Source organism: Lepus europaeus, chromosome 10, assembly GCF_033115175.1.
Source record: "Lepus europaeus isolate LE1 chromosome 10, mLepTim1.pri, whole genome shotgun sequence".
NCBI lineage: Eukaryota > Metazoa > Chordata > Mammalia > Lagomorpha > Leporidae > Lepus > Lepus europaeus.
In genome coordinates this window covers 6945915-6970999 of record NC_084836.1, presented here as the reverse complement: position 1 = coordinate 6970999, position 25085 = coordinate 6945915, and the positions used below count along the sequence as shown (strand labels likewise).

Here is a 25085-nt window from a genome sequence, read left to right as displayed (position 1 = left end):
AGGGAAATAGTGCAAAGAGATGCATATGTATCACCACATTATTTTTAATATCAAAAAAACTGGACGCAGCCCAGGCAGCCCATCAAGGGAAATCTAACTAAATAGTGATACACTCATACAGCATAATTCTAGGCTGTACCTAAAACCATTCCAGAGGTTTTTATTGACATTAAATTATATTTGGGATGAAATAACCACTCATTAGCCATATTCTGATCCCATTTGAGAAAAACCCCGATTTGTCATATATCTGTGTATAAATAAGTTTAAATTAACATTGAACAGATACACTGAAATATTAGCAAGTGTTTCCAGTTCCCGTTAGGAGGGATATGCATATATATATATATATATATATATATCCTCCTCCTTTCATCATTTTTATAATGACTGTATTACTTTTGCAAGGAAAAAAAAAATTCTAGAGCTAAAACAAAAATCTGAAACCAAAATAGAAAGCACCAATCTTCCAAGGAGCATGAATCAGTGAGAGATTATTGGATCTAACACCAGGAAGTCTGAATTCCTGCTTCAGACTTCTAATCCTGCGCTTCGTGATCTGAGCCAGACTTATGCCTCAATTTCCCACCTACACTGTACAAAGGCAATTAAAATACACTTCGCAAGAGACAAGATGAGTGCATTCCAAAAAACCCAACGCTATAAATGCTACACCTATAAACTAGTCACAAATTAAAGATGAAAAAAGAGGATTTTCTCCACTTAAAACTTCTCCTGCACCTAAGTCTTCACTGTTCTTATAATGTCTAGTACACTAACGAAGCAAAATAAAGTACTCACATAAAAGCCTCGACCAGTTTTCAACAAACGGCACTGGGAAAACTGGGCATCTCCATTCAAAAGAATGAAGTTAGAATAACTCAAACTGGATGGGCTCTGAATGCTAAGACCTAAAACTACAGACCTCTTAGACGAAAACAGAGGGCGACGGCTTCCTGGCACTAGATTTGGCACTGATTTCTTAGGTGTTACACCAAGGCACGCACCATGAAAACCAAACTGGACTTCGTGAAAATTTGTATCAAAAGATACTTTCAGTAGAGTAAAAAGACAGTCTACAGAATGGGAGAAAATATTTGCAAATCATATATCTGATAAGGGGTTAATATCTAGAATATAGACAATTTCTGAAATTCAACAAAACTTGATTAATTTCTCCAGAGAAGTTACACACATGGCCAAAAAAGACATAAAAAGATGCTTAACACCAGTAATCATTAGCAGAATGCAAATCAAAATGACAATGATTTATCATACTTATTAGGATGGCTACTATCGAAAACCAGAAAATAGCAAGTGCTGACCAGAATATGGAGAAACTGGACCACTTGTGCACTGTTGGAAGAATGTAAAATGGTAAAGTCACCTTGGCAAACAACATGGTGGCTCCACAAAAAAAAAAAAAAAACAAAAAACTAAAAATAGGGGCTGACACTGTGGCGTAGCAGGTAAAGCTGCTGCCTGCAGTACCGGCATCCCAAATGGACACTGGTTCAAGTCCTGGCTGTTCCACTTCTGATCCAGCTCTCTGCTATGGCCTGGGAAAGCAGTGGAAGATGGCCCAAGTTCTTGGGCCCCTGTGCCCAAATGGAAGACCTGGAAGAAGCTCCTGGCTCCTGGCTTCAGATTGGTGCAGCTCCGGCCATTGCGGCCAATTGGGGAGTGAACCAGAAGATGGAAGACATCTCTGTCTTTCTCTGCCTCTCCTTCTCTCTCTGTGTAACTCCGACTTTCAAATAAATAAATAAAATCTTAAAAAAAAAAACACTAAAAACAATCATATGATCTAGCATTTCTCCTGCTGGGTACACTGTACCCAAAATGACTAAAAGCAGGGTCTCCAAGAGATATCATAGCAGAATTATTCACAACAGCTAAACCGTGCAATAAAATGCTCATCGATAGATAAATGTGACATATACTTCTAATGAAATATTACCCAGCCCTAAAAAGGAAGGAAATTCTGACACCCGCTGCAACGTGAGGAAGTCTTGAGGTCTTGCTGCTGAGTGAATGAAGCCAGTCACAAAAAGACTGTGTGAGGCCCCTGGAATAATTAAATTCGTAAGCAGAAAATGGAATGGTGGCTGCCAGGGGCTTGGGCTCAGGCTACCAGGGGGTGAGAGGAACGGGGAGTTAGCCTCTAAGGGTACAGAGCTTCAGTTTTGTGAGCTAAAGAGTTCTGGAATGGAGAGTGGTGACGGTTGCACATTAGGAAGATATTTAACAACCACTGAACTGTACGCTTAGACAAGATGGGATGCAAAAAAAACAAAAAACTGGAAGAAAAACTCGACTAGGTTCTCGGTTTTCCAAGCGCCTGTTCATGCGGTGAGGAAGCTGACGTGCAGGCTCAGACCTCGACAATCGCGATGACTCACAGGGAGCACACACTGCTCTCACAGGCTCTTCCTATAGAGCTAAAATGAAACAGTCATGTTATATCCAATTTTGTAAAAGAATGTTTAAGATTAGATTTTGGGGCTGGTGCTGTGGCAGAGCAGGTAAAACCGCCGCCTGCAGTGCCAGCATCCCATGTGGGCGCTGGTTTGAGACCCGGCTGCTCCACTTCCAGCTCTCTGCTGTGGCCTGGGAAAGCAGAAGCTTCTGGCTCTTGGCTTCGGATCGGCTCAGCTCCAGCTGATGGGGCCAATTGGGGAGTGAACCAGTGGATGGAAGAGCTCTCTCTCTTTCTCTGCCTCTCCTTCTCTCTCTGTGTAACTCTTTCAAATAAATAAATAAATCTTTAAAAAAAAAAAGATTAGATTTTAAATTCTTAAGAGTACAGGACTTTCACCTTCTTCCTTCAGACCCAAATTTAACTAAGGCAGACCAAACCGTCAGGTAGGACAGGGTCCTTCTTTGTTACATGATCTTAGCAGCCTGGGGCTCTTTCTGCTCCACTTCAACATTTGTTCAATCCAGAGGTCGAGAAGCTTCTGGACTTAATTCAAATTACTGTGCGAATAACAAAGCATCACCCTCTTCCAACTTTGCAAGTGCTGTTGACTTCCCCCGCCAAGGTCCTTTCCCTACTAGTTGGTGGATTTCCTGGTTCATGGTACACAGTCCAAGACGGAGTTAGGTCTGGCCTACCCATGTTCCTGCAGCAACTCCTGAACAACACATTTCTCATCAGAACTCATCCAGTGGCAGAATTCTAAGTTGCTTTTGTCTGACTCCCCAGCTGAACAATGAGCTGGATGAGAACAGAGATTGAATACTGCTTATTTGCATAATCCTAGCAATCGGCATAGCGTGTGGATATGGTAGACAATCAAAAACAACTTCTTGAATAAATGAATAGAATGTTAGAGCATGAATTTGCAATTTAATAATAAAGTCCTCCGTATGATACCCACGTAGGGAACGACCTACACAGTCAGCCGTCCTGTCTGTCAATGAGTTCTACAGAAACTGACGCAAAACAAGAATGAATACACATGAAACAATTATATGGGTGACGCTATTAGGGTAGACAGATAATTTGGTGATTCCTTTAAAGCCAAAGAAATAATGGATCTTTAAAGGTTAAAAAAAGTTAACTAGCTAGCAAAACAATACATACTTCAAAAAAGTAAAATAACCAATCTTACGAAAAAGAAACTCCCAAAACTGATAATCAAGCAAGAAAATACCAGAGTATGAACATTCTAAAAATACGTCAGTTTTTAAATTAGCAAATAGATTGAGTAGAGAAACGTTGGCACTGTCTTTGTCCAGAAACACACAGTGGGGTGCCTACAGTGAGCAAGATCTTCTGCTATCTGACAAAGATCCATTTCCTGCCCTAAAAACCTTCCTCTAGGGGAAGACACACACGGATACACAGTCCTCTGTGAGTCCAAACACAAAGGGCAACGATAGACAGACACACAAAACATTATGGGAGGGGCCAGTGCTGTGGCACAGCAGGCTAAGTCTCTACCTGCAGCACCAGCATCCCATATAGGCGCTGGTTCTAGTCCCGGCTGTTCCTCTTCCAATTCAGCTCTCTTCTATGGTCTGGGAAAGCAGCAAAAGATGGCCCAAGTCCTTGGGCCCCTCACTTGTGTGGGAGACCTGGAAGAAACTCCTGGTTCCTGACTTCAGATCAGCTCAGCTCTGGCCGTTGTGGCTATTTGGGGAGTGAACTAGCAGATGGAATTCCTTTCTCTGTGTCTCTCCCGCTGTCTCTCTGTTTCTCTGCCCATCAAATACATAAATCTTAAAAACAACAACAACAAAAACCATTATGGGAGCCAAAGCAAAGCGCCAGAAAGGCTGCCAAGAGCAGTGGATGCCTGATCCGAGTAGGAAATCCCTGGGGGTAGCAGGAAGATTCCCAACAGGCCAGAAAACACAGACACTGAGGCAAGAGCCAGCCCTGGAGAGGCTGCTTGTTTCCCGGCGAGCCCTGTGGCATCATGTTGGGGTACAGACTGTTCATTACAGAACTAATCACACAGTTTTTTTTTTTTTTTTTTTTTTTTAAATTTTTGACAGGCAGAGTGGACAGTGAGAGAGAGAGACAGAGAGAAAGGTCTTCCTTTTGCCGTTGGTTCACCCTCCAATGGCCGCCGCGGTAGCGCGCTGCGGCCGGCGCACCGCGCTGTTCCGATGGCAGGAGCCAGGTGCTTCTCCTGGTCTCCCATGGGGTGCAGGGCCCAAGCACTTGGGCCATCCTCCACTGCACTCCCCGGCCACAGCAGAGAGCTGGCCTGGAAGAGGGGCAACCGGGACAGGATCGGTGCCCCGACCAGGACTAGAACCCGGTGTGCCGGCGCCGCAAGGCGGAGGATTAGCCTGTTGAGCCACGGCGCCGGCCCACACAGTTTCTTTTTTTTGACAGGCAGAGTGGATAGTGAGAGAGAGACAGAGAGAAAGGGCTTCCAGTTTGGATCCCATGACTCCCAGGGTCCTAACAGGGAACCACACACTGGCTTAGACGGCTTGCTTTCAAGGACATCTGAAGGCGTGGCAGCGGAGAAAGGTTGGGGATCGGCCCTAGTGTTGGATCCTAACCCCTCTGACAAGGTGTGTGAACTGCAGATAAGCTACTTTGCAAGCCTCAGCTACCTCCCTGTTAATGGGAGTGAAAGCCACACATCTGGAGTTTTCTTACGAGGACATCCAGATGTCTGTGAATCAGCTGGCACCCGCACTTAGTAGGCACTTTCCTTACCCATTCTCAGGCTCTATGACTAGATCCACACCGAGTTCTCCTTCCCTTTCATTACCAACTGGACCCCATAGGCTGGGTTCCACAGGTCACGATCTCATAAAGATGTCACACATTCCTGGGGTCTCTCCTTGCTGAGTGATGGCCTAGGCTCTGGTTCCACTCTCCCTGGATCCTCACACCATCTTTTGATTTCTCTTTCAGTCTCTATCTTTAATTTTTTTCTTTTCTTCTAAGAAGCCCCTGGGAAACTTTCTCCTGGCCCACTACGTCCTGCTGAACAGATTTTCAGGGGTTAACAGTATGTCCCACTGAGAGCAGTAACCCAGGGGCTGGCGCTGTGGCGCAGCGGGTTAACGTCCTAGCCTGAAGCGCCAGCATCCCATATGGGCGCCGGTTCTAGTCCCGGCTGCTCCTCTTTCGATCCAGCTCTCTGCTATGGCCTGGGAAAGCAGTAGAAGATGGTCCAAGTCCTTGGGTCCCTGAACCCATGTGGGAGACCTGGAGGAAGCTCCGGGCTCCTGGCTTTTGATGGGCGCAGCTCTGGTTGTTGTGGCCAACTGGGGAGTGAGCCATTGGATGGAAGACCTCTCTCTCTGTCTCTGCCTCTCCTCTGTGTAACTCTTTCAAATAAATAAACAAATCTTTTTTTTTTTTAAAGAACAGTAACCCAGAGCTTTTCTTCTTTTTAAAATTTATTTTTATTTATTTGAAAGGCAGAGAGATAGACAACACAGAGAGAGAGAGAGAGAGAGAGAGAGAGAGAGATATCTCCCATCTGCTGGTTCACTCCCTAAATGCCCCCAACAGCCAGGACTGTGCCAGGAAAGGACATGGGCTTGGGTCTCCCAGCTGGGTAGCAAGTGTCTTGAGTACTTGAGCCATCACTGTCACCTCCCAGGGTATGCATTAGCCGGAAGCTGGAATCAGAAGTGGAGTCGGACGTGAGCCCAGGCGCTCTGATGTGGATGAAGGTGTCCCAAGCAGCAGGGTAAGTGCTGTGCTAGGTGCCGGCCCTGCCCAAGGCCCTTTCATTTAATTAGTAGCAAAACCCTCCAGGGTCTCAGTCAGCCACATTTCAGAATACACACATATCCTACAAATGAGCCTTCCTATCTGATTCTGATGACATTCAACACGGCCAGCAAGTAACTCACCGGCCCCCAGAACGGGCCCTCCTGGACTTGTGGCCCTGGGCTCCATGACGTCACTATTCTTCAGCTTTTCAAAAGATCAGGGTGAATCACTAGCTCGGTCAGTGACTCTTTTTGCGACTGAACCAATACACATTGTACTGATTAGCAGGTACGTGTTTGAATACTGAATAAAATATAAAATTGCTAGATTTGACTCCTGTTTTGAGAAATACACTGACTGAATGGCTCTCATAAATGTTCACAATTAAAACAAATCAAAAGAGAAAATACTGCCCAAAGTAAAACCGAACGGTTTTCTTGGTTCAGTCATCATTTATTAAGCACGGATACAAGGGGTCTTCTTCATGGAAAATAGAATTAGAAGTTTATTTTGAGGAAAAGAATGAAATTCATGGTTTTTCCATAATACACATTTTCCACAAATTTTCTGAAGCGCCTTTGTGTATTCCACATATTGTGCTAGATGCTGCACACACATACACATGCCCCTACCTTAGTTAATCCTCCAAAGACCCTGGAGAGGTGATCGTTTCCAGTCGACAGAGGACCCGGGCTCAGAAGGGTAAGCGATTCGCCAGCAGCCACAATGTGAAGAAGTGACAGAATGAAAACTGGAATGCAGGCCCAGGCTGACCACTCCACGGCTGAGGGAAGCTCAGGGGCTGCTGTTTCCACATCTGGTAAGCAGCAGGGCCAATGGGAACTTATTTCTAATTCCAGAACCCATGCTCTTTTCAATTTTTGATTTTTTAAAATTTTTTATTTATTTTTTTAATTTTTTGACAGGCAAAGTGGACAGTGAGAGAGAGAGAGAGACAGAGAGAAAGGTCTTCCTTTGCCGTTGGTTCACCCTCCAATGGCCGCTGCGGCCGTCGCACCGTGCTGATCTGATGGCAAGAGCCAGGTGCTTCTCCTGGTCTCCCATGGGGTGCAGGGCCCAAGCACTTGGGCCATCCTCCACTGCACTCCCTGGCCACAGCAGAGAGCTGGCCTGGAAGAGGGGCAACCGGGACAGAATCCGACGCCCTGACCGGGACTAGAACCCGGTGTGCTGGCGCCGCAAGGCGGAGGATTAGCCCAGTGAGCCGCGGCACCGGCCTCTTTTCAATTTTTAAAAAAATATTTATTTTGGGGCCGGTGCTGTGGTATAGTGGGTAAAGCCGCCGTCTGCAGAGCCTGCATCCCATATGGGCGCCGGTTCGAGTCCCGGGTGCTCCTCTTCCAATCCAGCTCTCTGCTGTGGCCTGGGAAAGCAGCGGAAGATGGCCCAAGTGCTTGGGCCCCTTCACCCGCATTGGAGACCAGGAGGAAGCTTCTGGCTCCTGGCTTCCATCGGTGCAGCTCCAGCCATTGCCGCCACCTGGGGAATGAACCAGCAGACAGAAGACCTCTCTCTCTCTCTCTCTGTGCAACTCTGCCAGATTCATTTACTTATTTGAAAGGCAGAGTGACAAAGAGAAAGAGAGGCCGAGAGAGAGAGAGCCCACCCGCAAATTCACTCTCCAAACAGCTGAGATGGCCAGGGCTGGGCCAGGCTGAAGCTGGGAGCCAGGAGCTTCATCCCAGTCTCCTACATGGGCGGCAGGGACCCAAGCACTTGGGCCATCCTTCTGCTGCTTTAGTAAGGAGCTAGATAGGAAGGGGAGCAGCCAGGACTTGAACCGGCAGCCATCGAGATGCCAGTGCTGCAGGCAGTGGCTTAACCTGCTGCCCCACAGCTCCGGCCCGGAAGCCCGATTCTCTTAAGCATTACTCTAGACTTCAGGAAACTCAACTCCGGTCCTGGCTCCCACCAGGCAAGTCATTTAAAAGTTTTGTCTCAATTTCCTTGTTAATTAAATGGGGATATTGCTACTTGTTCCCACCTATTTCACAGAGACACTGGGATTATAAAATGAGCACATGAATACGCTTTAAGAAGGGAAATTGCTACATAAATCTAGATGCTGTCACAAGTTTCACTTAGATTTTCCCAATCCCGTGATCATAAAGGGACTGAGCTGACATCACCAGCTCTCAAGCATCCTCTGAAGTGGGCTGTGTTATTATCACCACTTATCAAAGAGCTGAGACACAGGAGATGACGTCAGCTGCTACTAGTGACAAAGAGGGGAATAATACCCCAAATTTCTAACTTCCACTGCCTACGTTCTCAGGGCAAAGACTATTTCTACATCTCAAAACCACTGTAAAACAGACAAGAGTAGAAACATGAGTGATCTTCAGTAAGTTCATGGAAAATGTGTATTATGAAAAACCATACATGGGCCGGCGCCGCGGCTCAACAGGCTAATCCTCCGCTTTGCGGCGCCGGCACACGGGGTTTTAGTCCCGGTCGGGGCACCGATCCTGTGCCGGTTGCCCCTCTTCCAGGCCAGCTCTCTGCTGTGGCCAGGGAGTGCAGTGGAGGATGGCCCAAGTGCTTGGGCCCTGCACCCCATGGGAGACCAGGAGAAGCACCTGGCTCCTGCCATCGGATCAGCGCGGTGCACCGGCCGCAGCGCGCCTACCGTGGCGGCCATTGGAGGGTGAACCAATGGCAAAAAGGAAGAGCATTCTCTCTGTCTCTCTCTCTCACTGTCCACTCTGCCTGTCAAAAAAAAAAAAGAAAAACCATACATGGATTTAAATTTTTTTTTTTTTTTGACAGGCAGAGTGGACAGTGAGAGAGAGAGAGACAGAGAGAAAGGTCTTCCTTTACCGTTGGTTCACCCTCCAATGGCTGCTGTGGCCGGTGCACCGCGCTGATCCGAAGCCAGGAGCCCGGTGCTTCTCCTGGTCTCCCATGGGGTGCAGGGCCCAAGCACTTGGGCCATCCTCCACTGCACTCCCTGGCCACAGCAGAGAGCTGGCCTGGAAGAGGGGCAACCGGGACAGAATCCGACGCCCCGACCGGGACTAGAACCCGGGGTGCTGGCGCCACAGGCGGAGGATTAGCCTATTGAGCCACGGCGCCGGCTTAAATTTTTTTTGCAACAGGGGCCAGTGCTGTGGCATAGTGGGTTAAAAGACCCGCCTGCAGGGCCAGCATCCCACATGGACGTTGGTTCAAATCCCGGCTGCTCCACTTCCAATCCAGCTCCCTGCTAAAGCACCTGGGGAAGCAGCATAAGATGGTCCGAGTGCTTGGGCCCCTGCACTATGTGGGAGACCCAGAAGAAGCTCCTGGCTCTGGCCTGGCCCAGCCCTGGTCACTGTGGCCACTCGGGGAGTGAACCAGTGGGGTGGAAGACCCCTCTCTCTCCATCTTTCTAACTGCCTCTTAACTCTTGTTAAAATGAAGACGATGATTCAGCAGGCCCAGGCTGTGCGTCTCAGGCCTTGACTGGTGAAGGCACTGCTGTTTAATGGACCTCAGTTGGAGTAGCAGGACGCTAAGGAATGTCCAGAGAAATAACCTAAACCGGATGTGTGCTCTCAAAATAAAAAGCCTCCATCAAACGCTTATAAAAGGTTGTAATATTCCAGAGCCTAAACAGGGTTTTTGCTCTCCCATTTTATTATTTATTTATTTAATTTTTTTGACAGGCAGATTTAGACAGTGAGAGAGAGACACACATAGAGAAAGGTCTTCTTTTTCCGTTGGTTCACCTCCCAAATGGCTGCTATGGCCGGTGTGCTGCGCTGATTCAAAGCCAGGAGCCAGGTGCTTCCTCCTGGTCTCCCATGCAGGGCCCAAGCACTTAGGCCATCCTCCACTGCCTTCCCGAGCCATAGCAGAGAGCTGGACTGGAAGAGGAGCAACCGGGACAGAATCCGGCGCCCCAACTGGGACTAGAACCCAGGGTGCTGGCGCCACAGGCAGAAGATTAGCCAAGTGAGCTGCAGCGCCAGCCCCATTTAGTTATTTATTTTTATTTTTGACAGGCAGAGTGGACAGTGAGAGAGACAGAGAGAAAGGTCTTCCTTTGCCGTTGGTTCACCCTCCAATGGCCGCCACGCTGCAGCCGGTGCACCGCGCTGATCCGAAGGCAGGAGCCAGGTGCTTCTCCTGGTCTCCCATGGGGTGCAGGGCCCAAGCACTTGGGCCATCCTCCACTGCCGTCCCGGGCCACAGCAGAGAGCTGGCCTGGAAGAGGGGCAACCGGGATAGAATCCGGCGCCCCGACCGGGACTAGAACCCGGTGTGCTGGCGCCGCAAGGCGGAAGATTAGCCTGTTGAGCCACGGCGCCGGCCCCATTTTGTTATTTTGAACAATTGCTTGTAAACCCAATGTAACAACACCTTAATAAAGAGCAACTCTCATGACAGTCTTTTGTGCTGACAATTTATTGGGGCTTACATGGATAGACACAAAACTCAAGTCTTTTGCAATGGAAGAATGGATTCCAAATAAATACTGAAAAAAACTATGTCAAACACTAATTAACAGGTGACATTTAAAAATAGTTTATAAGAGAATCATTTGAGATTAACAATCTTCATTGCCTTCCTCAAAAATAAATAGTTCATGTACTAAAGAAGATACGTCTCCTTAAGCAGGAGGAAAAAAAGCCTAATAAAAGTAAACTCATACCCACGGCACGTATTATTTTTGGGGGAGAAAATGACAAGATAAAGACATACAAAAGCATCGGACGAGAATTGTATGTTGTTACGTTTGTCCCAGAGCCTGGCAGAGAGTTGAGCCGGTAAATTTCAGAATAACTTCAGATGGGAAAGATCACACACGAGAGTCAGAGTCCATCTCCCTTAAGAAAACCAATAAAAACCCCACAGACTCATTTTTAGATTTTCAATCATGTTTTCTTCCCATATTAGTCTACCCTCCACCTCAAAATCCAACCAGACATCGAATATTCTGAGTTGGCAATAAGTCCAGCTGGCTGGACTCCCTGTTTCCCCTTGGATGCCTTTCGAGCCAGCGAGGGTAGGACTTGTGGTGGAAGAGCCGGAACAGAAGGAGAATCCCTTCCCTTCTCTGAAGGAAACCCCTGCCGGGGCATCGGCTGCCCTTCCTGGGGGCCTCTCAGGGCCTGTGCACGCTCTTCAGTCCCATGACGGTGAAGGTGGCAGCTGTCAGTTTCTCATAAACGAGGAACATGAGGGCAGCCGTGAGGACCGTCTGCAGCAGCTTGGCTTCAAGGCCTTTGTAGAGTCCCATTATCCCAAAACGCCTGGAAGGAAAGAGGTTTGAAAAAGCAAACAGTTTTCTCTGTAGAAGTCAACTCCTGCATCAAGACGCGCCACCCAACGGCTACTCTGCAAAGGCTTATCCTCGGAATCAAAGGGAGCAATGCAGGGTTTACGTTTCAACACAGACTTCTGTTGGCAAAGTACTTCTTACCTTTAAAGATAAACGCTGGGTATCCATGAGCCATCTGCTCATGAGTCACCACACTGTCTTTGTATTCCCCACTAATTAGCAGAAAGTTGACAATACCCCACCGACAGGACACAGACCCTAAAGTCTCCTAAAACCACATTAATGCCAGAATCTGAGATCTAAGAACTTTCAGATCTTGACTTTAACACTTTCCCAGTTCAACAGTGGCAGGAAAACTGCCAACTGGGTGAGACCATTTTAGTCTCAGAAAGAAGGCGGCGTGGTGAAGTGGATTAAGCTGCCCACAATGCCAGCATCTCGTGTGAGTGCCAGTCCAAACTCCGGCTGCTCCACTTCCGATCCAGCTCTCTTGTGTCTGGGAAAGTGGAGGAAGATGGCCCACGTACGTGGGTCCCTGCCACTATGTGGGAGACCTGGATGGAGTTCCAGGCTCCTGGCTTCAGCCTGGCCCAGCCCCAGCAAGGATGGCCATTTAGGGAGTGAACCAGCAGATGGATGATCTCTCTCTCTCTCTCTCTCTCTGTAACTCTGACTTTCGAACAAATAAATAAATCTTAAAAAACAAACAAACAAAAAAAAACCATGGAAAGAAACCAAAGGCCTCCCGATCTCAGAATTTCTATAAATTTGACCCTCTAACCCAGGTTTCTCAAATTCAGCATGGTACCCCAACCACTCAAAGGACTTGTAAAACAGATTTCCAAGTCAAGTCTAATCCCGGAGATTCTGGATCATTCAGTTTGGATGAGACCCAAGACTGTGCATTTCTAACAAGCTTCCAGTACAAGGATGACGATGCCAGCCCTGAGACCCCGCTGCTCTCAACTGGGAAAGCCCGGAGTTAGAGGAAATGACCTCTCCAAAGCTACTGGCTGAAAGCGAACTCTCAGGTGCTAGTCCATTAGCAACAGTGTGCAGATTGGGGCATTAATCGGTGCTCCATTCAAAAACAACATAAATTCATACACTTAATGGACTGAGGCATGAAAGCCCTCTCTGGGGGAGGATTGTGTGATACCCAGGAATAAAAAGACTTGACCCTGACCTTCTAGTTCACTGACCAATCTGAATTAGGTTAACCCAAGGAATTCCCCTTCAGTGCTCCTCACGGCAAGGTACACCCGCATTAGAAGCGCCAGGCTTTGCTTAGAAATGCAGATCACCAGGCCCCACCCCAGCCAGGAAGCACGGATGTGCATTTTAACAAGTAAATCAGCTGATTCTTAGCCACACACCCTGGGAGAGCCTGACACGGTATACTGTGCTATGCACTACGGTAGCCACTAATCACGTGTGGCAATTAAAATTTTTAAAAATGTGAAATCTAGTGTCTTGGTTATACTGGACATATTTCTTTATTTTTTGAAGATTTATTTGTTTAAAAGTCAGAGTTAGAGAGAGAGCTGCAGAGAAAGAGAGAGAGCTCTTCCATCCACTGCTTCAGTCCCCAGATGGGCGCAGTAGCCAAAGCCAGGAATCAGGACCTTCACCCGGGTTTCCATGAGGGTGGCAGGGAGCCCAAACACTTGGGTCACCTTCTGCTGCTTTTCTCAGACCACTAGCAGGGAGCTGGAGCTGAAGTAGAGCAGCTGAGACTTGGATTGGCGCTGATAAGGACTGCTGGCGGCGCAGGTGATGGCTTCACCCTCTACGCCAGCGATTTCACATGCTCAACAGCCACACGCGGGTAGTGGCGACTCTGCTGGACAGTCCAGACACGTCCATGACCGCAGCGCACTCCCACTAAGGGGATGAAAGCTCTCCGTTCGTGACAGTGTGCCCGCGTTTGAACATCTGGTTCTGCCTCTGCGCTGGGCACGTCACGTTGTTTCTCTAAATCTGTTCAGTGATCTGTAAGGTGCGAATATAACCACCAGTATCCACTCAACATCCATTGAGGCAGAATCAGATGACAGATGTGAAAACAGCTTTGAAAACCGTATCTGCACACAGAGTTCCACTTGACATGACTCTCTTAACTTTCTGGTTACTACATCTTCCTAACCCTTCCCAGTGCTGGTAGAAACAGAAACCGGCATCACTTTTCTTGGGTCACAATTTGGCGCTAATTTTTAAAGTTACAAAATGTCAAATTTTTATATGTTCAAACTCTTTGGCCAGGTAATTTCACATACAGGAACTTTCTCTACAATTATAACCACTCAGGTGCACAAAGCTAAATTTACGGGCTATTCATTCAGCAATGTTTGCAAAAGCAGAAACCTGGAAACAACCTGGATACCCATCAGTAAGTGCCCTGTAAACAAATCCTGGCATATTATGTAACAGGACCCAGGCAGTCACTAGAAAAAAGGCGTCCACACATACTGAAATGTAGGGATGTTTGTGATTTCTGTTAATAAAAACCTAAGCTGCATACGTGTTACACATATGTTTTATGCAATGTTCTGGAAATAGACCCCTTAACAGTGACTACCTTTTAGAAAAGGAATAAGGAGAAACACAGAAAATAAAAACAGGAGTGATGTACCCAGGTCCTTAGAGCCCGAAGTTTAGCTGACTTCAGTGTGATGAGAGTTGACTGACATGTATCATCACGACGCATCGGCATATTCAAGACAGAGCACACCGTTCTCACCCCAGGAGCATCCTCACGCCCCTTAGATGCTCTCCATCTGCCCTGGCCCCAGGTCACGGCTGACGTGCTTTCTGACACTAACGGATCGTTTGCATCTCTAGAATTTCATAGAGAAGGACCCCTACAGTACCATGTCCTTTTTGCCTGCCTTCTTTCCCCGGCATAACTCTGAGACGCTCCACGTTGCTGCGTACATCAGTAACTCCGTCTTTTTTAAAGTGATTTTCCACTGTATGAATATATCACAGCTTATGTATCTATTCACCCCATAATGGATATTTGGTTGTTTCTAGTTCTTGACTCTTAGAAAAACCCCCTGTGCATCTCTATTCTTTTCCTTACACTTTAACAGGTCTGTTTTTTGTCAAGTTTTTGCCTTACGACACAGCTGCCCACGTGCAGACATAACCCTGGGCAAAGCCCTGCACATCACGCAATGCAGGCACACACAGAAGAAGGAAATACCACTGGTGGAGCCAAAGACAGCAGGACAGCACGGAGCCTGTTCAGAAGTGAAAGGTGTCTTCAAACAGACATCTGGACTGAAAAAGCACGTGTAACCACGCTGGCCTGATTCTAAGCCCCTCCGATCGGAACCTGCCGTGCCACGTATTCTGCCTGCCAGCTTCCTCCTCCTTGGTGCATAAGGTTTAGGCTGAGGAGGCAGATTGGAGTCATTTTTTCCAGCCTCCCTGTGGAGCCTTTCTGTTCCCAAAAGACCAGCACTGCAGAGCGTGACTGGGAGCAACGCACAGGCAAACCTGCCTCACTCTCTACCAGACGGCTGGGTCCCCTGAGGCGTCTGTCTAACTTTTTAAAGAAAATGCCAAAACGTTTTACAAAGCAGTTGTACCATTCTACGTTCCCAGCAGCAGCACAGGAAGGGTCTGCCGCGCCACATCCTCGCCAGCAGTTGATATGGTGTTGGTTTTTTATTTTATACTGACTCTTTGTCTTTGATGTTTTTCACCTCAAGCTGCTACAGTCTGAATAGGATTTGGCTCCCCAAACTCACGCAGACGTTTAAACCCCAAAGTCTTTATGTTAACATTTGATGGATTAGGGTGGAGGCTTGGTCCGATTATGGACTCTAAAGGTGAACTTCAAGAAATGGCTGGACTTTAGGGCTGCGAGAGTGGGGCCCTGTGATGAATCATGACCACACAGCAGGCAGAGGAAGAGTGCTGCTCCCTCATGTCTCTCCCTCTCTCCCTGCTTCCCGACTCGCTCTGTGATACTCCCTCTGCACACTTTCAGCCACCCATGAGACTCCTAAACCAATGGGGATGCCCAGTCTTGGACTGGGAACTTTCAAATTTGGCAGCTGAAATAAGCTTTTTCCTTTTTAAGCTAGCTCCTCTTAGGTGTTTTAAAGTAATGGAAAGCTGACTAACACAAACGTGTTTTTATAATAAATTTATTTTCGAAGTATCCTATATCAGGAACAATAGTAAAGTTAGATTTAGCAGCCTCTGCTTCAAACAAAGTCCCTGGCTTAGTTGACTCTGCCAGGTGTCAGCTTCTGGAAACAAAAGAGGGAACTACCAAGGGCTCCTCCTGCTGCAAAGAGCCAGTGTCAGGATTAAGGACATGGCCCAGGCACAGCATCTGGTCCAGGTCTGCCACTCGAGCAGCGACCCTCACCACCACCACCGTCACGATAACGACTGTTCCCGTCAGCACCACCGTGATACTTCTGCTGCTTCTCTTACCCGCAGCATCATGCTAACTGTCATCTCTGCTCCCACGGCCTGCTTCCTTCCACTACCGCTCTATGCAGATGTGACCCTCCTAAGACAGGCCACAGGAAAGGCTGCGACAGAACAGCCTATCAGATTATCAGGAAGATTCCCTTTCTGAAGTCCCCAAATTTGTAACTGACACAGAATAAGGACACAAACTTTTCCATAACAATTTCCCCAAGTGCTGCCATGTGGTGCTATGCTCCTAAGCTGAGAGACGTCTGAGCACAGCACACAAGGAAGAGACCGGAGAGGCCGCAGCGCAAGGGGAGCACAACCTCCCCTTCCCTGGCAGGGACCAGCCCAGGGGAGGCCAGAACGCGAGCCATCAGCACAGCTCACCTCACTCGCTGGTGAAGAAGGTAGAGCACATTCCGAAGACTCCCCAGTGTTCTGTTTTCTGGGTTTAGTCTGTGACGTCCAAACTAGGGAAGGAGAACACAAAGATAAGTCATTATTACTGCTTTCTTCATCTTAACTTTTATCTGGAGAGGAAATTATGTTGTACCAATAATGTCTTACAGTGTACAATAATAAAAACATCCAATTGGTACTACAGAACCATCAATTCTCTATTTTTCATTTAAATACTGAAATGTTTAGGGGCCGGCACTGTGGTTTACTACACTAAGCCTCTGCCTGTGGCACGGCATCCCATATGGGTGCCAGTTTGTGTCCTGGCTGCTCCCCTTCTTATCCAGCTCTCTGCTTAGGGCCTGGGAAAGCAGTGGAAGATGGCCCAACTACCCGGGCCCCTGTACCCGTGTGGGAGACCTGGAGGATGTTCCTGGCTCCTGGCTTCGGATTGGCTCAGCTCTGGCTATTGTGGCCTTTTGGGGAGTGAACCGCTGGATGGAAGACCTCTCTCTCTGTCTCTCCCTCTGTCTGTCTATAACTCTACCTCTCAAATAAATAAATGAAAATACATTTTTTTCAATGAAGCAAGCATGAGGATTTTCATTTTACAGAAAATTATAGGGACAATTCTGTATCAAAAACAAAACAAAACAAAATGCGCAGCATATTAGTTTAGATTTTTTTTAAAGATGTATTTACTGCGGCCAGAGCTGTGGTGCAGCAGGTTAAGCCACTGCATGCAATGCTGGCATCCCATTCGGGTGCTGGTTTTAGTTCTGGCTGCTCTGCTTCTGATCCAGTTCTCTGCTAACGTGCCTGAGAAAGCGGAAAGAGATGGCCCACGTTCTTGGGCCCATACACTCAGGTTGGAGGTCTAGATGGGGTTCCAGGCTCCTGGCTTCAGCCTGGACCAGCCCTGGCTATTTCAGCAATTTGGGGATTGAGCCAGTAGATGGAAGATCTCTGTCACTCTGTCTTTCAAACAAATGAGAGAGAGACAGAGAAAGAGATATCTTCCATCTGCTGGCTCACTCCCCAGATAGATGCAGCAGTTGGGGCGGGGCTAGGCCAGGCCGAAGCTAGGAGCCAAGAGCTCCATTTGGGTCTCCCCCAGGAGTGGCAAGGGCCCAAACACTTGAGTCACCTTCCTCCGCCTTCCCAGGTGCATTAACAGGAAGCTGGGTGGGAAGCAAAGGAGCCGGGACTTCAGTCCTCTGATATGCAGGGATCCCTGCATCGAAGTGGAGGCTTAACTCACCATGCCACAATGCCAGTCTCAATGATTTAGATGTTTATAGCTTAGCTTAACAACTTCCAGTTCTTTAGGAAGACCCGATAAACACTACCCAATTAGAATGTCTACAATGTAAGCTTTCATAATACATGTTATATTATAAAAGTGTTAAAATATATTTATGTGGGTGCTACTGAATTTCTTTAAATAAAATATCAATTTCCAAAGAGTAGTAATTTTTTGAAATAAAATATTCTTAGTACCACCCCCATTTTATTTAGCCATGAATCTTTTAAATTTTTTCTCCCCAAACAGATCTTACTGCCCATGTCCCATCTCTCCTCTCCATTGCTATCACCCTGGTCCAGGCCATCATTCTCCTTACCTGGATTATTGAAATGGTCTCCTATCTGATCAACTCCTTCCCTTCTCTCTTAGCTTCTAACCAATTCACCACATAGCAGCCGCAACATTCTAGAAAGTGTAGATCAGGGGCCAGTGCTGTGGCTCAGCTGGCTAAAGCTTTCCCACATGGACATCGGTTTGAGACTCGGCTGCTCCACTTCTTTTTTTTTTTTGACAGGCAGAGTTAGAGAGAGAGAGACAGAGAGAAAGGTCTTCCTTCTGTTGGTTCACCCCCAAATGGCCACTACGGCCAGCGTGCTGCGCCAATCCGAAGCCAGGAGCCAGGTGCTTCCTCCTGGTCTCCCATGCGGGTGCAGGGCCCAAGCACTTGGGCCATCCTCCACTGCCTTCCCAGGCCACAGCAGAGAGCTGGACTGGAAGAGGGGCAACCGGGACAGAATTCGGTGCCCCAACCGGGACTAAAACCCAGGGTGCCAGCGCCGAAGACAGATGATTATCGGCTGCTCCACTTCTGATCCAGCTCTCTGCTGTGGCCTGGGAAAGCAGTAGAAGATGGCCCAGGTCCTTGGGGCCCTGTGGCCATGTGGGAGACCCGGAGGAGGCTCCTGGCTCCTGGCTTTGGATCAATGCAGTTCCGGCCGTTGCGGCCAGCTGGGGAGTGAACAGCGGACAGAAGACCTCTCTCTCTCTCTCTCTCTCTTTCTGCCTCTCCTTTTCTCTCTGTGTAACTCTTTCAAATTAATAAATAAATCTTTAAAAAAAGTGTAAATCAGATTACATTATTCCCTAGCTCACAGCACTTCCAAAGCTTCCCAGTGTGCCGAGAATACCTATGCACTCCCTACAGTCCTCACCTACAACCTCCCTGCGACTTGTCCAATCTCACCCTGAGCCACCCTACAGCCCCACAGGCCTCCTTTCAGTTCCCAGGATGCACCACGCTCCCTCCACCCGTGCTTTCCTCCTTTCTTGCAGGGCTAAGTCCTTATCTTCCTTTGCATCTTGACTGAAATGCGCTCCTCCCACTACAAGATGATCCCCACACCCAGCACAGAATGCTGTTTGCTTCCTCTATAGCGCTCTTCTCATTCCTAACGACCTATTTACTTATTCTGCTTGTTTATCTGTTCACTTCCCTTTCCACCAGCTCCAAGAGGGCAGGGACCGTGACTGTGTTATTTACCATTGCATTCCCAGCTCCTTGCGCAGAGTGGGTGCTTAGTGTACAATACACCGATTGAATGAGTGAAAAAGCAGAAATATCAAAGTCCTGTGGGAAAGGTCAGTTGCACTCCTCCTGAGTGCACCAACACGAACCCGGGACTGTGCAGGGAAGAGTCTGCCCTAGTGCACCACATGAATCAACCTGCAGAAGGACAAACACGCATGCTTTCCAGAGGTGGTTAAAGAACACTTCTGGGGCCGGCACTGTGATGTAGCAGGTAAAACCGCCACCTGTGATGCCAGCATCCCATACGGAAGCTGGTCCCTGTCCTGGCTGCTCTACTTTTTTTTTTTTTAAGATTTATTTGTTTATTTGAAAGTCAGAGTTAGACAGAGACAGAGAGAAAACGTCCATCGACTGGTTCACTCCCCAAATGGCTGCAATGGCTGTAGTTGGGCCAGTCCAAAGCCAGGAGCTTCTTCTGGGTCTCCTTCGTGGGTGCAGGTGCCCATATGGGTTGCTGGCGCCACAAGCTGTGGCTTTACCCACTAAGCTACAGCAACAGACCCTGATCTACTTCTGAAATAGCTCCCTGCTAACAGCCTGGGAAAAGCAGCAGAAGATGACCCAAGGGCTTGGGCTCCCTGCCACCCACACAGGATACCTGGATGTAGCTCCTGGCTTTGGCATGGCCCAACCCTGGCCACTGCAGCCATCTGGGGAGTGAACCAATGGATGGAAGGCGTCTCTCTCTCTCTCTCCCTCCCTCTTTCTTTTTTTTTTTTTTTTGACAGGAAGAGTGGACACTGAGAGAGAGAGACAGAGAGAAAGGTCTTCCTTTTTGCCATTGGTTCACCCTCCAATGGCCGCCGCGGCCAGTGCGCTGCGGCCAGTGCACCACGCTGATCTGATAGCAGGAGCCAGGTGCTTCTCCTGGTCTCCCATGGGGTGCAGGGCCCAAGCACTTGGGCCATCCTCCACTGCACTCCCTGGCCACAGCAGAGAGCTGGCCTGGAAGAGGGGCAACCGGGACAGGATCGGTGCCCTGACCGGGACTAGAACCCGGTGTGCCGGCGCCGCAAGGCGGAGGATTAGCCTGTTGAGCCGCGGCGCCGGCCTCCTTCTTTCTAACTCTGATTTTCAAAGAAATTAATCTTAAAACAAAAAAAAAAACCTTCCACATAAGACTTTTCTATTTACTTAAGAAACTGCCAACACAAACATCACACCAAGCCAAACAGGAAGCCAACTGAAAGCCAGCCTGGTTAGCAGAACATCAGACGTGGAAAACGGAAGGGTCATGTCAACCTAAACAGAAGGCTATGCATTCACGCAGGGAGAACCCCAGCACTCACCCTCAGAATTGACTGTATCGTCTGCAAGGGATAGGTGACTGTGGTCGCAATCGCTTTGGCTACTGCACCGATGATGAACACATCCAAAGACGAAAGCTGGAGAGCAAAGAAAGAAGGAAGCACGTCAATCGGAGCAGTGAGACGGGGCCGCCGCCGCGGATCACCTGGCTGCTTCCAAAATCAGGAGTTACCTTCATCCGTTTCTTTAAAAGCTGCCGTTTCAAACCTTCATAGAACATGAACTGGATGGCAGGATTGAAGACCAACAGCAAGGAGGGAAACGTGCCGTTCCACAGAGCTAAGATTCCTTCATCTCGAATGATCTGATGAAAAGCATCTAAGCAAGAAACCGGGGACTTGTGAGAAGCATGACGACGATCCCCAAACGGGAGAGGGCAATGTGAGTCTGTCTTGGTAACAGACGGACACCAACAGTCACCGAGTCCCTGAGGAACAAATGCAATTCCTGGCACTCTTCCTACCTACCTAGAAGAGCACATTTTCCCAAGTACATGCACCACCAGGAACTCTGCCCTACAGAACTGAAACACTTTGTTTCTCAACAAGATCCTAGTGCAGAAGATAAGATTGTTTCCTGGAGGCCCATCCACAGGATTTGACTTGTGTTCTTGTAACAAAAACAGATGCATGAGAAAGGAGAACCTGGCAACCTGGTGCTATTACAAACCAGAAGCTCGAAGATACCACGTGGCAATCTTGTATCTTTATCCCAAAACAACACTAGGGAAAAAAATCAGTAGACAATTTATCAACAGCATTCACTCTGCACCTACTGCGCCACCTACGCACCTTCTCTATCCCTTGTCCTGGGCTTGGTCACGTGACGTGCTTTGGCTGGCAGAGCCTCAGCAGAGGCAAACGGGGGCTTGAGATGGGCTTGTACAGTTGGGTGTGTCCCCCTGTGCTTCTGCCATCAGCACAACAAGAACATGCCAGGAGGTCCTGGGAGGAGGTGTCTACACACGGTGCCCAGGCTGGTCCTGGGAGGAGGTGTCCATACACGGTGCCCAGGCTGGTCCTGGGAGGAGGTGTCTACACACGGTGCCCAGGCTGGTCCTGGGAGGTGTCTACACACGGTGCCCAGGCTGGTCCTGGGAGGTGTCCACACACGGGTGCCCAGGCTGGTCCTGGGAGGAGGTGTCTACACACGGTGCCCAGGCTGGTCCTGGGAGGAGGTGTCTACACACGGTGCCCAGGCTGGTCCTGGGAGGAGGTGTCCACACACGGTGCCCAGGCTGGTCCTGGGAGGAGGTGTCTACACACGGTGCCCAGGCTATAGGGCTCAGGTTAGCCTGGATGAGTAAACCCCTGTGAATCCAGACACGTGAGCTAAGCCCCTGTGAATCCAGAGACAATAATCCCTCAGAGCCGAGATTCGAAGCCGGATGCTATGTGGCTTTACCACAGCAACAGATCCCAAGCACAAGAGAAGCAAAAACTCTTAAAAAAGGAACATGTACAAGAGATGCTTACCAACGATGCCTTTGTAGTTGGTTGGTACAATGTCTTCATTCCTAAATTTTGCCCCTTGTAGCTTCAGTCTGGTGTTTACCACCCAAAGTGGAGTTGTTAGCAATACATTCACCACTCCTTTAAAAAGAAACAGGGCAACACAAAGGGAAAGCAAAATGTAACCTTTTAAGCTTTGCCATTTCAAAGTATACATCAATATTCCATGCCTACTTCTGTAATGTCAGGTGAGGTGTCCCTTTGTGCCAGAGTACAACACAAGCCACCATAATTAGAAGCAATTTGGAAGCCTTGCTGCAGCAAAATCACTAGCAGCAGCACCTCTTCACAGGAGGGAGTACCGGGTTCCTCGCTTGTAGAACAGGAGGCAATGTACCAGTGTTCGCCTTTCTTACTTATTAGCATTCAAAAGAGCAACCTTGATAGAGGTTTTAAATTCAGTTCTTAATAATAGCTTTAGTGGGGGAATGGCTTATTGATAACGAGCTAAGTCTACGGCACTGGAGAAGATAAATGTACCACGCTAACCTAAGTGAGGACGGACCTGGTACAAGGGGTGACAGGAGGGAGAAAGTGGAGGCAATTCAGAGTGCTTCATCAGGGACTAGAAAGCTCGCAGAAGAGTTCCTCCGTGCTTGGAGAATTAGGGCAGGCAGGCAGCAAGCAATGGTTATGAAGTGTCACAAAACACCCACAACAGCTTGGCAAGCATCAGGATCCTTACAAGCTCAAGATCTTGGCCCCCCAAGGCTGCCTCAGAGTGGAACAACAGAATGAGTCAATGCTTCTTTTCTGAACACACACGATCCCAAGTTAACACCATCTGGAGATGTTACCATAGTCCTCCTCAGTCCTGAAATGATTGAAGAAATACCAGATAGAACTGTAACAAAGTGCCTGACACACGGCATAGACCTTGTACATTTTAAATTTAGTAACTGAGCATCTGAACCATTGAACAAACTCAGCAAACAAACATGCTTGAACTGCCTGGCACACTTCATGCTATGAAGAGTCAAGAGGCATCACTGTAAGGAAGAGAATATTTTTTACTAAAAGTCATTTAAACACAGAAGAAGAAAGAATGCTTTAAGAAATTTCTAAACATGCCATACAGAAAATATATTCTAACCAAGGGTAACCAAGGTGAAGCAGTCAAGAGATTCAGATTCAGTTCTTTCCCTGTTGCACACAGTTGCACAAGCCAGGCATCTTTTTTCTGCCTACTCTTTAGGAGCACCATAAGAACACATTCTGAGTTGGACCTGTTATACCTTTGTCAATTCACGTAACACCAAGGAGTCATTTTTAGTTAACCACAACGTATTCACACGCTGTCATTTGAGTCATTGATTACAATCTGAAAAAGCTTTACTGAAAAGGATTCTTGTTGATCTCATCTTTAAAAAGTGCTAGTGCTCCACAGGTCAAGAGAGAAGGATATAAAAACATGCCCATTTGCCAGACTTTGGGATGTGTTCTTCAACGCAAAGCATACGTTACTCAACAGAGAAAAACCACCAGCTAGAAAAATTAGATCAAAATGTGCTACTGGGCAGGCTGTTGGTATTTTCTTAAGAGAAAAGGAAGACGGGGAGCTCAGAACCAGAGAGCACAGCTTACATGAATGCTGCAGAGAGGCGAAGTATGCAGACCTTTCCAAACAGGTGAAAACCACTGCCCACTAGACACATTCTTTAGAGATCGAAATTTCCTTCACGTTCTAGTCAAGAGAGGCACACGCAAAGCACTTAAGAGGCAATGCACCCAACATTGAGATTTAACCATTATGTCATGCTTTCACAGCCCCATTACTAACCAGCTGAAAAAGCAAAAGGATCCTAAGGACAACCTCAAGTACAAAAATGCACTACATTATTTAAATAAGAGAACATAAGTCCTTCTAAAAACATTTTGTATTGCAAAGCTTTTCATCTGTGACAATCAAGTACTTTTTTTCATCCAATAAGTCAAAATGGAGTGGGACTTCTTAACTACCATAATTCTGGGAAAAGACACTCAAAATACTTGAGAACACAAAACTACCTGAATTTGCAACGAACATAACCAAGCTTAGAACAACATTCCACAGAGGAGAAACGTTCATGATTCCAACTCAATTCTTCTTTTAGAAAAATATCATCTACCTTATTTATTTGAAAAGCAGAGAGTGAGGGGGACAGAGACAGCCAGTCAGCTCCCGTCACTGGTTCACTCCTCAAAACCTAGACTGGGCTAAGCTGAAGCCAGGAGGCAGCACTCAATCGGGGTAGGCTGGACCCAACCACTTGAACCATCACCTCCTACCTCCCACCTCCCAGTACCTGCAGTAGCAGGATGCCAGAAATCTGGAGTGCAGCTGGGATTGGAACACAGGAACTCTGATATGATATGAGATGCATGGGTCCCAAGGGGCAGCTTAACTGCTGTACCAAATGCCCAACCAATTCCAGTTCTTAATGACGCCTGACAGGCCAGACGCCTAGAGAAAGCTGCCTGCTTGTTTATGAGCCTGTGCAGAAAACTCTCCTGCCGTCTGAAGCTGTGGATGTCCCTTCAGCTCTAAGATGGGAATATTCATTTTTCATTTACCTAAAGATAGGAGATTGGTTTTTCCTAGTTCTAATGTCTAATGTTCTGTTTTCTTCTTCCTTCTTTTTAAAAAATACACCATTTGTCTGAAACAAAGCTAAGAGATGCAGATCAGAAACTGAACAAACTAAAACTATTCACCGATCCCAGTGAAGGAGTCCAGGGCCGATCACTCCTAATATGCCACTGTGGCAAGCTGGGGCCAGCATTGGTGCAAAACAGATAAAGCCACTGCCTGCAATGCCAGCATCCATACGGGCACCAGTTCATGTCCCGGCTGCTCCGTTTCTGCTCTGGCTCCCTGCTAATGACGTGGGAAAATCAGTGGCAGATGGCCCAAGTGCTGGACCCTTGCCACGTACATGGGAGACCTGGATAAAACTCCTGGCTCCTGGTGTGGGTGGCTCAGCCCTGGCCATTGCAGTTATCTGGAGAGAGAACCAGTGGACAGAAGATCTGTCTCTCCCTCTTTCTGTAATTCTCTCAAATAAATAAATAAATAAACCTTAAAAAAAAACCACCACTGTCTGGTCTCTGGACCCATTCATTCTCCCTAA

General features: G+C 47.7%; 1 protein-coding gene across 5 annotated transcripts in view; it reads right to left on the bottom strand.

Annotated features, from left to right (window-relative positions):
• The window catches only part of SLC25A17 (solute carrier family 25 member 17), a 90356-nt gene that overhangs the window by 34561 nt on the left and 30710 nt on the right, over window positions 1–25085 (bottom strand). For 3 of the 5 annotated variants that reach the window (XM_062202797.1, XM_062202796.1, XM_062202799.1), the window contains exons 5-9: window positions 21940–22056; window positions 20637–20782; window positions 20446–20541; window positions 16311–16393; window positions 10579–11457 (exon numbers count right to left, since the gene is read on the bottom strand). In XM_062202797.1, coding sequence (XP_062058781.1) covers window positions 11310–11457; window positions 16311–16393; window positions 20446–20541; window positions 20637–20782; window positions 21940–22056 — 590 coding nt within the window. In that variant the 3' untranslated portion in view covers window positions 10579–11309. The other 2 variants (XM_062202800.1, XM_062202798.1) reach the window with 2 other exon arrangements.